The sequence below is a fragment of the Rhagoletis pomonella genome, unplaced genomic scaffold (assembly GCF_013731165.1).
Source record: "Rhagoletis pomonella isolate Grant_MI unplaced genomic scaffold, Rhpom_1.0 Rhpom_scaffold_00005, whole genome shotgun sequence".
Lineage (NCBI taxonomy): Eukaryota > Metazoa > Arthropoda > Insecta > Diptera > Tephritidae > Rhagoletis > Rhagoletis pomonella.
The window spans coordinates 56,456,007-56,468,491 of NW_023458559.1; the positions used below are offsets into that span (position 1 = coordinate 56,456,007).

Sequence of the window (12,485 nt, forward strand, 5' to 3'; positions counted from 1 at the left end):
AGCATGCCTTTTCATTTTTGACTCATTCGACACACCTTTTTTCCAACCGAAACCACCCAAAAAGTAAGCAAAAAACCGTCGGTCTTCCCCAACTCATTGAAATGCAAAGCAGCATCTGCTGGCGAATCCAACTTCCGTTTTCACTTCCTAACCCCTGTCTGCTGTGCAGAGCTCCGCTGATCGCCGCGATCGCTTCGTTACATGGCGCAAGACTGCTTTCGAGCGCAACAATGGTGGCTAATTAGCTAAACAGTTATGCTGTTGACATATCACTCACAGATTCCAGCAGCAGTCAGCACAACAGCAGTCAATAGTCAATAGTCAAAGCTGGCGGATATATGTACAAAGAAAGCACTTGTTTGATAAGTAATAAATAAGTTCATGCTACGGGTACAGCTCAAAAGCAGCAAGTGTCTGTGTGTAACAAATGTTGTGTGTATTTAGGAACGACTTTCTAGGTGTTGGTAACACATCGAGTGTAAACAACACATACATAGATATGCGTACAGCCCATCATTCAGCTGCGTGTTTCTATACGAAAAATACATAACTCCAGACTCAAATAAACATAGTCTGCATAGCCAAAAACTCTGGATTCAGTGTATGAAATTCCCGGCTGACAGTGCTCTGAACTCGTAACCAATCCAAATTACACGCGCGTTTATAAGTATTGCGGCAGCCACATAAATGTAGCAAACACTTGTGTCAAGCTAAATACAAACTGAAATGTCAACTAAAGCAAAGACTACTATGTACTCTACTATTAAAAACGAAAAACATGATAAATCTAGCTAGTGTGGGTGTATATGTACATATGTGTGTGTGTGTGTGTGTGTCAGAGTGTTAAAATACATATGGATACATAAATTGCTTTGTTAGTAAAGTAATTCGTCTTTTTTTTAAGTATTTTTTCTTTTCCTTAACTACGCTTCACCAGCCCATAATCTGCTGCCACTCTGCACCTCCAAATGCCCTCAAATTCATTGAGACACAACAAACTGTTTAAACATTTGAGTTTGTGTCTGATTTTTCATACGTTCACTGTACTATATCCCAACAAGATCATTTTGTGTTGAGTTCTATATACATACATACATACATATGATGCATATGTAGGTACAGACATACATACTACAACAAAAAACAGAAAAATATAATTTCAAAACTTTGTACAAAACTCAGGAAAATTCAATAAATTGTTGTGCAAACTTTCAAAATTGTTATTAGATTTTTTAGAACTTTTTTGAGTATGCAGGTATATAGCCCAATAGATATTATTATAATAAAGTGCAAGTTTGAACTAGCTAGGATTTGCCGTTAATTTTTGGCAATTCTTTTCCCGCAGTTTGGGTGCATTCCAAAACATCAAAATACAAAGCTCTCTTTTATTTCTGAACCTCAGCAGATTGTAATGCCAAATGTGCGCAACCACGTAGATGCTAGCTTTCAATCAGGTTGCGCAAGTTTGATTTTTTCTTCTAGTGTGGTTTAGAAATAAAAGAGACTAATGCTTTGTATTTTGACGTTTTGGAATGCACCCTTTCTTTCACACAAAAAAAAAAATCGAAAATACTCTGTATGGAAAAAATGCCTAAACACCTTCAACTTAAAAAATTCTCTAAATTCTCAAAAATCAGCATGACTTTTTGCTAACTTTAAACTTGTATTTTTTGTACTAGAATTAATGGGCTACAAAATTGCATACTCAAAAAAATCGAATTAGAAAATTGAAAATTGTATATGAAAATTTATCGAATTTTGGCGAGTTTTGCACAAATTTTAGAAAATATATTTTTAGGTTTTTTTTTTTGTTGTAGAAATGAACCATATTTTTATAAAAAAATTGCGGAAAGAAATTTGAATAAAAAAAAATTTGTTGCATATATTCTAAAAAATTCTCTGTGCCAATACTGTTTTTCGGCAGTCTATATACAAGGGCGTAGCCAGGATCTGATGTAAGGGGGTGCGTCAAAACGAAATATACTTGTTAATTTTTTTGATATAGTTTTTTTTTTTTAATAATTTTTACGCTAATAACAAACGTCTCGGATCTTCAGCAAACTTTTCGATTTCTTCCTCCTGAATCATCTCGCGGTTTTCGGTAATGAGTTTTCTATGGACGCTCATGAGGCATAGTCCAGAAAGCCTCTCTGCACCTGTTGTGCTTCTGAGCCAGGTTTCTACTCTACGAAGTGTACTAAACGACACTATAGTCGCTGTTTTGCATGGAAAAGCACTCAAAATGGAATACTCTTATTTATCGCTGGTAACTAGATATTTGTTTTCTTCTTTTAATAGATCTACAACTGCAACATCCTTCAAATCTTCTTCGGACAATTCCTTTTTCTTCCATAAATTTTACCAAAGAATAAGTTCACTGCCCATTCCTAGATCATAGATCTGCTGAAAATGCTTCGCGTTCTTTTGTACCTTTTCAATCTAGACATCGACAAAGCTGGAGTATTTTCATTGGAAAAGCGTGGTTGTAAAGAGGCCGTTAGTGAATGCAGATACGGTATTATTATAGACCGCCGCCAGTACTCATTTTGATTGACCCATGTCTTCATTTGCAAAATGTTTGCTGTAGGTTCCAGCAACGTTGAATATTTAGCAATTGTCATTAATTAAAGCCTTTTTATAGCAGCTCACCATTGACACTCAGATTTTCTTGTGGAAAAGTTTCCCTAAATTTACACTTTTCTAAAGCTTCCACAACTTCAAAATTTTCTGAAAATTTCCCGATATCCTTTTATTTTTCCGACCATCTTGTTTCACACAAGCGTTATATATTAGGACAACGGTGGGCAAACGCGGCTCTTTGAAAAAATGCGGCCCTTTGCTTAACAAAGTGCGGCTTTTTACCTTCTCTTTGCTTAGAACATTTTGGCTCTTTTTACATTTTAAAATACATATTTCTTTGCTGGACATTCTATTCCATTGTGTGGTTTTATTTTTATTTTATTCCATTCATGTACACATACGCAAATTGAGATCGGAACATTACCGGCAATTGGAGGATGAATATTGGCTTTCTGACTTAATGTTCTTTACCGATATGATGGAACATTTGCAAAACTTGAATTGAATGAGATAATAAAAATGATTTTGCTTTTGATATTATTTAAGGTTTTGAAGCTAAACTACGTCTTTTTGTTCATGATCTCAAAAAAAAAATATTTCACCAAGGCTAGAAAAAAATATTGCACATGATTTAAAGCCAGATTTTGAAAAAAGATTTGCCGATTTGAAATTATTTAAATGTACGTTTGCATACTTCATAAACCTTTTTGTTTATGTAACATAATTGAGGATGAATTTACAATATCCGAAATACTCCTTTTTAAGAAAAGCGAAGAAGAGTTGGATTTTTTGGAACTAAAAGAAGATAAGGCACTGGAAATGCAACATAAATCTTTGTCATTGCTTTAATTCCGGCAACAAGTACCAGATTTAAAATATCCGCTGTTGAAAACAGCTGCGTACCATATATTTAAAATTTTTGGTACAACGTATAACTGTGAATCTTTGTACTCTACAATGAAATTCGTAGAGTCAAAGTACCGCATTCGCTTACCTGATAATTATTGAACGTTATAAAAACTATCAGCTTTTTTGTATTCGCGTACGCAAAAAACTTGCAAACTAGGGGAAATTGAGAGAGCAAAATGACATTTCATTTTGAGCAGCAATTTGCCAACAAGAAAACAGCTGATCAAAAACACCTGGTTGGAATTTACGTAAATCCCTAAATTGAATTTGATGCTTTGGAAATTAAAATAGCAAAATGCGACCAATTAAACTTGTAAGAAGTAAGTAATTATTCGTTTAGTCAGTGGACTGTGTCAGGATAAGACTTCGGGATTTGTTTTCTTACGTTTTCAATTTTATACTTTTGAATGTAAACAAAATTTCTATCAGCTGTTCGTCTAACTTGCAAGTTTCTGCAAATTTTCTGTTCGCGTAGTGTACCTATTTTTTAGATTTGCACATATACATAAAATGAAGATACTGGAATCATTACACTGTACAGTACTCGGCTGGGTATTGGACCAAACCAATTTTTTTAAGATATTGAGTCATGGGTAAAAAAGTAATTTCTCCGTTTTTCGAAGTTAGCATCCGAAATCGAGATATGGGCCTTCGAAGTTCGAAATAGAACCTTTAGTAAAAGATTATTTTTTATTATTATATGTAAATAACTAAAAATTAAAAATATAGACGTAGTCCGCCTTTTTCTTTTACTTAAATGGTATAACACTTTTTTGTGCAAACTTATATTACAGGTGCTATAAGGGGTCAAAGGTCGGTTCTTCGAAAAATTAAAAGCCTTATATTTCAAACAATTTTGAACTGATTTTTAAAAAGTATTGGTATCGTTGTAAACGTGATTAAACCCCCTTTCTTTTGATATGCATACTTGTATACTCCATATGTAAAAATTTGAGAAAAAAACATTTACAAGGAAAAAAACCCTTTTTTATAAAAAAATATTTTTAACAAAAAAATTATTAACCGATTTTTAAAAAATTGATATCGTTATAAACGCAATCAAACCTTCTTTCTTGCGATATGCGTATTTGTATACTTTATAGATAAAAATTTGGGAAAAAACACTTTAACTGAAAAAATTCCTTTTTTTATAAACAAAAAAAATTAGTTAACAAAAAATTACTAAACAATTTTTTTTAAATTTGGTATCGTTATAAAGGCGGTTAAACCCCCTTTGTTTTGGTATGTATATTTGTATACTTCGTATATAAAAATTTTAGAAAAAAAAACACTTGAAAGCAAAAAATACATTTTTTTATAAAAAAAAATATATTTTAAACAAACAAATTACAAAGCGATTTTTAAAAACTTGATATCGTCGCCAAGGATACTAGAAAACTTATTCTTTCTTAAATCCAAACATTGCTCCTTTTAATTGATACCCATATTGTTGTTCTACAACGCACCGAATCTTTTGAATAATTTTTTTATTCAATCATATTCTAGAAATTTGAAAATCCTTTCAAAAAAATCCTGACGTCAGAGAGAAAAACTAATAACGATGTTAATTATAAGTAAGTAAATATTGGCGAGGAATATATTTCTACAGTATTCTTCATGTACTATATATAACAATTTCAGAATGAATTTCCAGTGTCCCAATAAAAATTTCAAAATTGGAATTTTTGTTTTGCAAATCATCGTCATTTTATAATCAATGTAATTTTTTTTTATTTGGTTTGTTTTGGCAAGAAGAACATTTTCACCACTTATAAAAGCGCTGCCAACGCTCACAATAGTGGTCGTTAGTCGCTCGTCTTTTTCTTCCGTCCTTCGCATTTCTTCGATGGCGGTGATGTCAGCTTTTGTCTCCAGGAGCGCCTCAATTAGTCGAGCAGAAATTGCTCATAAAAAATCGAGGTATGCCAAGTATGTAGTAGTATTTCAAACATTTGCCGTGGTCGTAATCACAAGTAGTGGATCTCATGCAAGGCTTCCGTGATATGATTCATTATTTTCGAAGCCATTATGATTTCAAAAGCGGAATGCTTGTTTCAAGATAAAATCACATTTACGCCCGAACCTCCCGTCGAAAGGAACGTTGCAGAGTTCAGACAGATTCTTAAGGCGAAAATGTGGTTAATACTCTTCCTTCTGAAATATCCGATCACATTTTATTTTTATAACCGTATGTAGTAAATCTAAATTATTTCAACGAAAGTTACTCTTGCCGTTTAATAAGGCAAAATTCTATATTAAAAATATTTGTTTTTTTTCTTTAAATCAGTGAGTTAAATAAAATCAACTGATATATTTTATTGCGCAAATGTTAGTTTCTTTGTTCTAAATTAGTTAGCAAACAAAAACAAGTCACTTTTGTATTTCACAGAATTGTTCGCGCTCATTCTGAGCTACACAGTACTGAGCGAACGTTTTTGAGTTCATTTTGTTGTATATACACTCGTAAAATTAGTTCAGCTGTATTTGAGTACAGTCCGGACTAATAAATGTCTAGTTTGATTTCATGACAATAAAATATGTAAAATCTTAGAAAACACCTCCCAAGCGCTATAGTTGTAAGGTGAAAAATTACACAGCTAAGCACAAACTTACTTAACCTTTTTAAAGAATCATTCTAACTCAAACAAATTTCTTATGCACCGTATGCACTAGAAAATACTCTTTGTGATTTGTTATTGCTGATTCGTTCGTTATTTATCCACTTATTTGCAAAGCTGTTTCTCACCAAACAATTGGGACTCGAACAAAAGCATTATGGATTTATGAAAAGTCACCCACATGATTCCAAAAGGCAAAGGAAAATACTATCCGCCAGCAATTGTTTACCTAATGAAACGGGGACACATTTGTGTGGAACCTCAACACAACGTGCTCCCAAAGCTACATGCATATACATAAGTAAAATCTTTCCGAAATTATCATAAATTTGTACAGCTTTTTCTAAAAATTCTCCTGCTCAACTGTACTAAATATATGGGTCTATAGACGTCTCTGTTTAAAAGCATCAAAAACAAAAAAAAAAAGAAAGTGTGAAGGAAGCAAAGCTGTATTGTATTAAGAGCAGTGAATTGCTACAAGTCTACTCAAATCGTGCTGAGTTGCAACAAATCGATTTTTCGTTCGTGCTACAGAAATCTGCGGAACAATGAACAAAACATTAGTGCTGTGCCCCAGGCCCTAAGGGCCATGCCGGTAACTAAGTTTACCATAATCCGGTACACTTTCAATATTCACTGAATTGAGTGTTCAAGGTTGAGGACAATTCATATTTTTATTCTATCAAAAGAGGCATCCGTTGGAAAGCTCTAAATGAAGGGAATGTCGAGAGCGGTGAGTCACGCACCCCAGGCTCACAGCTTAACATTCGCAAGACAAAAGTCTTTCGTAAGACAATTAACAATTCTGGCAATTATCTTGAAAGCTCTTTATTGTCTTTGAAAGACTAATTGAAAGATCTGCTAACGAGGATGTCTTAAATAGCGCTATGCTGTTCAATTTTAGCAATACGTTTTTTTGAAAATTTAATAAAATTAAAAAATATATATTTTTTTATTTTTAAAACAATAAAAACTCATGAACAAAAGAAAATTAAATAAAAAATAAATAAAATGAACATAAAGCAAAACTAAATAAAAACACTTTTAAAAATTAAATGAAAATAAAAAAAAAACAATTTTTTTCTACAAAAAAAGATAGTACTTCAGAATTAAAAAAAATATATTTTTTTAAACAAAACTAAAAATTAAATAAAATTAAATTAAAAAGGAATAAACAAATTAAGTTAAAAAAATAAAAAATAAATGTTTCAAAAAAGTAAATGAAATTAATATAAAAGAAGAACAAAAATTTTATTAGAAAAAAAAAATATAAGTTCCTGAAAATTAAATGAAATTATAAAAATATTCTTTTTAAAAGAACATTTGAAACTTAAAACAAAGTTATATTAAGGAGGAAAAAAGATTAATAACATAAGATGAGTTTCTAAAAATTAAATTAAATTAAAAAAATTATACATATTTTTTTTCTTTTTACAACAATAAAGCATAAATTTTAAAGAACGTTGAATTAAAAAGGAAACAAATAAAAAAAAGAAAAACAACAATCCGCTGCCCTAGTACATACAAGTGCTTTCTCTCAAAATAGCTTCTCCCCACTAGTGGTGAATGAGAGAGCTTTTTTTCTAAGACTTTTGTGCTAGAATAACAAAAGTCTTTCGAACTATTTTGCCACCTGTCTTTCATTTGTCTTACGAAAGACCTTTTACTATCTTAGCCAGAATTGCCCTGTTAAAAGCCACATTCTACGCCAATTTTGGAACTTTAGTACAGGTATCCCTGAAGTATGAGGCATACCAAGCTATTTCAATGAAAATTATTATTATTTGGCAAAAGTTAAACAACATCCAAAATATAAAGCCTTTGTTTATCACATCATTGCTCGACCGGAGAAATGTAGCAAAGAACTGGCGCCTGTCTTATAATATGTAGTCTAAAATAGCTTACCTCCAACAAAAAAAGTCACACATTCGATGGCAACTAGGCTGCACCGAATGCAATATATAGTATCCAATTTACTTAATAAAAAAAAAAGAATGTTAGGAAATTATAATTTTTATGCTCAGGAACACACAAGGCAGGCAACTTTTTAAAGTCATCAACTCGTTGCCTACTAAAAAGGTCCTCCGATGCAAACTAGCTTATACAAGAATAGTGACGTGACACGCGAATATTCACGAGCATCTGGACAGTCTGGCAAGAGTGAGGGAGAGTAGACGTGAGTGAACTCGTAAGTCACGTGCGCTTCTTTACATCCTACTTTCGCAGGTCCCGCATATAATGCTCAGCACAGGAAAACAAAAAAATTTGGTAGGTATTTTAGAGTACCGGATCCTCGATACACTTGCATCCACTTTTTGTGGATCACGTGGCATCACAAGTTTAACTAATCTAAACCACATGTACATACGTAAATATGAGTATAACAGAATTAAATTTACGTGTAAATAAATATTGGCCTACATTGACGTAATAAAAATCTTCTTTTACACAATCAAATTTACAGCTATGTACATATTAGAGGGCTGCATGAATTCATTCAAAAAAATTCGTGAATTATTAATTTTCAAAACGAATGAATGATTTTGGCTTGAATTTTTTTTAAATTTGAGTGAATACCTGTTCTGATATATGGCAACAACATCACAATACATATTCAAACAAAGTGAAAGTAAACTGAATTGAAATAAATGACAATTTTTTGTATGAATATCCAAAAAATTTTGTCTATGTACATATGTACAAACATGCATATGTATGTACTGCTGCGCACCTAATACAATACGAAAAAATTTGTTTGTAGAAAAAAACTTTAACCAAAATGAGTTTGAATTATTTGAATATTTTTCATTTATTCATTCACATTCTTCCATTTGAAGGTGAAAAATTTAAAACAAAATGTATATTCATAACTTACAAAATTCCATACGCTGAGTGTTTTTATGTGAAGTAAAATATTCAAATGTACTCTGTTTGGCTAGAAGTTTAAATGAATTCATGCAGCCCTCTAGTACATAAACATACATATAACGAAATATTTTTCTAAATTATTCTTAGTCTCAAACTCTTTCACAACTTCCCCAAAGCCAATCTTTTGTTTTCATTCTTAATTTCGCAGTTACGCAGATACTTACTACTACTCTCCTCTCAGCTGTTTAACTGTGTTTAGTAAATATTGACGAGCGTGTCTGTATTTAGTGGCTTCCTCAAGAGATTTGACATATCTTTCATAAATATGGCTTAGCTAATTTGTGTGCATGAGTATATACATACACATACATATGTATGTACATATTTTTGTGATAAATAAATAACTTATTTTCAAAGAGTCTCAATTTCTTGAAAAGCTGTGCAAATAGTTTTAAATAAATATAATAGATATGTATTTATGTATGTATTAAAACAGAAAAGTGCTAACTACTTTTCTCCTAAAAATCCAGTTTTCTACAAAAGCCGCATTAAACTAGTTACAGTCTCTATTTAAAAATAGTGTTTTTTTTAAGAAATTCGCTCATAATTGCTGTTGGAAAAAATTAAAAATGGTAGACAGCACCATTCCGCATTAAAGTAACGCTATGTTTGTAACCCATATTTGTATTGTTTTACATGTGCATGTGTATGTATATATTTTTAATGGTCTACGTAGTTAAATTTTCTTATTTTCTTTTTTTCCAGTGCAAGCAATGTGGCAAATCCTTTAAGCGTTCGTCAACTTTATCTACACATCTGCTGATACATAGCGACACACGGCCGTATCCTTGTCAATATTGCGGCAAGCGTTTCCATCAAAAATCGGATATGAAAAAGCACACATACATACACACTGGTGAGTTTAAAAGCCACTATAAAGATTTGAGTGTAACGTGTCAGGTGCTTATGATTTCAAAGATATTTAGCGCCTTGGCCAGCAATTCTCAAATGGTTTATATTACATTTTAAGAAAATAACTTTACAGATTTGGCGCCCGCGTTTGCCTCAGCAATGTTAGCGAAATGAAATCAAATTTTAGAGTATCTTTTTTTCTGCAATTCACCCCACAAAATCCCTTCAGTGTTACTTGAACATATGGGCTGTAAAATTTATTGCACACAACTCGCCTTATCGTCGCTTGCCATCGGTCATTAGTTGTGAAACAATCTGTTTGATTGGGTGGACAATTGTCTGAACAGGGTGTTTGTGTAAGAACAATTACTACTACTTACTTTCTGAAAATTCTCACAGCTCCTCGAGGGGTTAAATTTTCACAGGGAAAAGTAAGCTCTACTTTCTACTACCCTTTACAAAGTTTCAAATTTGACTCTTTGGCAGCAAATAATACATACATTCTTTTTTCTCTTGCTGTTTCTACCGCCCTTATCAATTTGAGATTCGCACAAAAAACACCATTTTCTCCTCTTCAATTTATTTAACCCTTTCAAGACTGAGGCATATGCATATGTAAAACACTACAGTTTTAATAAAAAATAAGTAACTTTTTCAATAAATTTTTTTATAAAAAAAAATAATTTTAATGAAAAATATCTCTTTTAGCTTTTTGGCACTATTTTTTCTTAATTTTGGTAAAATTAGCAAATTCGGAAATAAGTAAGTGAAAAATCCTCCTGAGAATTTTCGTTTGATATTTTTTTTTTAAATGTTAAATTAATATTAGTAAATAGCTTCATCATATTTTAATTGAAATCAAATTATAATCGGATTAAAATATTTTTAGGCTTTCTTGTCCGATTTCAAACAATAGGCGCTTAAAAAATCATAGCAATCAAAGCAAAGCCCCTAACAATTCAAAAAATTCAATAAAAAAAAATTCCTCACAACTTCAGTTATGCTTTAAAAAGCATACATATGTAAGTCCCTTCGCCTTCATAGTTGCATTAAAAAAATAACACACCTTGTAAAATTGCACTATTGCACTTAAAAAGTCAGCTCGGGCGGCCACTCTCAACTTAGTTGTGTGAAAACGCGAGTCACGTGTCACTCAAGCGTACAATAATGTCGACACTTTGCTAACAATTAAATCACTCGGCCATGCATATGCGACTGTATACAGGTACAAACCAACATACATACGCCGCTGTTATCTGATTTAATTTTACTAATTGCGTGATTTTGTTACACAAGCGTGTAAAATCATTTGTTGCAACGGCTACCCTACAAAGGGTTAAAGGATATTCCTTTCCATACTATCTGCCTTCAATGGAAACTCGACAAAGTGATTAATATTTTTAATTGCTCCACCATTAAAGCTCCACCCCCTCCCCTGTGTAGCTCACGCCACCTGCCTATTTTTATTATTTTGTTTATACCTACGAAAAACCCGCATTAACAATGAACTTTCTAACTTTTATTCCTCAGTCTTTATAGCGCACTCGATAAGACCGTATTGAAAAGTAAACAAATTCTGTTAGTTTTATTCGACATTTTTTTAATAATAAATTTATAAATTTGCGCGTTGTACCTACCGAAATGGAAGCGAACAGTAATACAAATTTATTATAATAACAATTCCAACTAAAAACGGGCTGTATAAAGAAAATAATAGCCAATTTTGATTTCGCGTTTAATGATTTATTCGTTTATGCGCTTTTCTAACCGATGCGAAATATAAAAAAAAAAGATTTGAAAACGAATTCGAGTCAATACACTCTTCAATTTCAACGCGTATTGAAATTTTGTTTATGCATCTGTTTTGAATCACACCGAACCGATCATAAAAACTTGATTTTCATATCTTCTCTCGTAATGAACTTATTGATTAATTCGTTGTTTCTACTTTCGTTTCCTTTTTTTCATTTTAGGTGAAAAGCCACATAAATGCACCGTTTGCCTGAAAGCTTTCAGCCAAAGCTCTAATCTCATCACGCACATGCGCAAACACACCGGCTATAAGCCTTTCGGCTGCGGTCTCTGCGATCAGTCGTTTCAACGCAAAGTGGATCTGCGTCGTCATCGCGAATCTCGGCACGAGGAAATTTTGGCGCCTGTAAAGATGGAGGTGAGCAGCAGTAGCTGCTGAAGACACGCGTACGGGTCGGAAGAGGCCCTAAGCTGCATAAAGACTGGTAGTTTGTTGATCGTACCGGCGCACAAATATCCGTTATGGATTGGCTAAATGTGTGTGGTAAAGTTTGTGTTGTAAGAACCCAGATACAAAGTAATGTAGATATTTATTACAGCATATAATATTTATTTATAAAAGAGTATTTATACTGAAAAATAAGTAAGTAGTTAAAGGTAATTAGTTTAAGTTAATCTACGCCCAGTACGCATTGTGTGGTTCCAGTTGGTCTGCTGAGATACTAAGTCGTTTAAGCCAAAGTTTTCTACACACAAATATACATACAGGATATGTTTGCATGTATAGTAAATATGTAGTTGTTAAGCAAATAGCATTTAAGCATTAGTCCGATGAAATTTTCATAA

General features: G+C 32.4%; 1 protein-coding gene across 1 annotated transcript in view; it reads left to right on the forward strand.

Moving 5' to 3' along the window:
* LOC118739277 (zinc finger protein sens) overlaps nt 1-12,208 on the forward strand; it is a 24,239-nt gene extending 12,031 nt beyond the window's left edge. The window contains exons 3-4 of the mRNA XM_036470515.1: nt 9,741-9,891; nt 11,861-12,208. Of these exons, the coding sequence (XP_036326408.1) occupies nt 9,741-9,891; nt 11,861-12,078 (369 nt within the window). The 3' untranslated portion in view covers nt 12,079-12,208. The remainder of the gene's footprint in view (nt 1-9,740; nt 9,892-11,860) is intronic.
* Nucleotides 12,209-12,485: the final 277 nt, after the last annotated feature.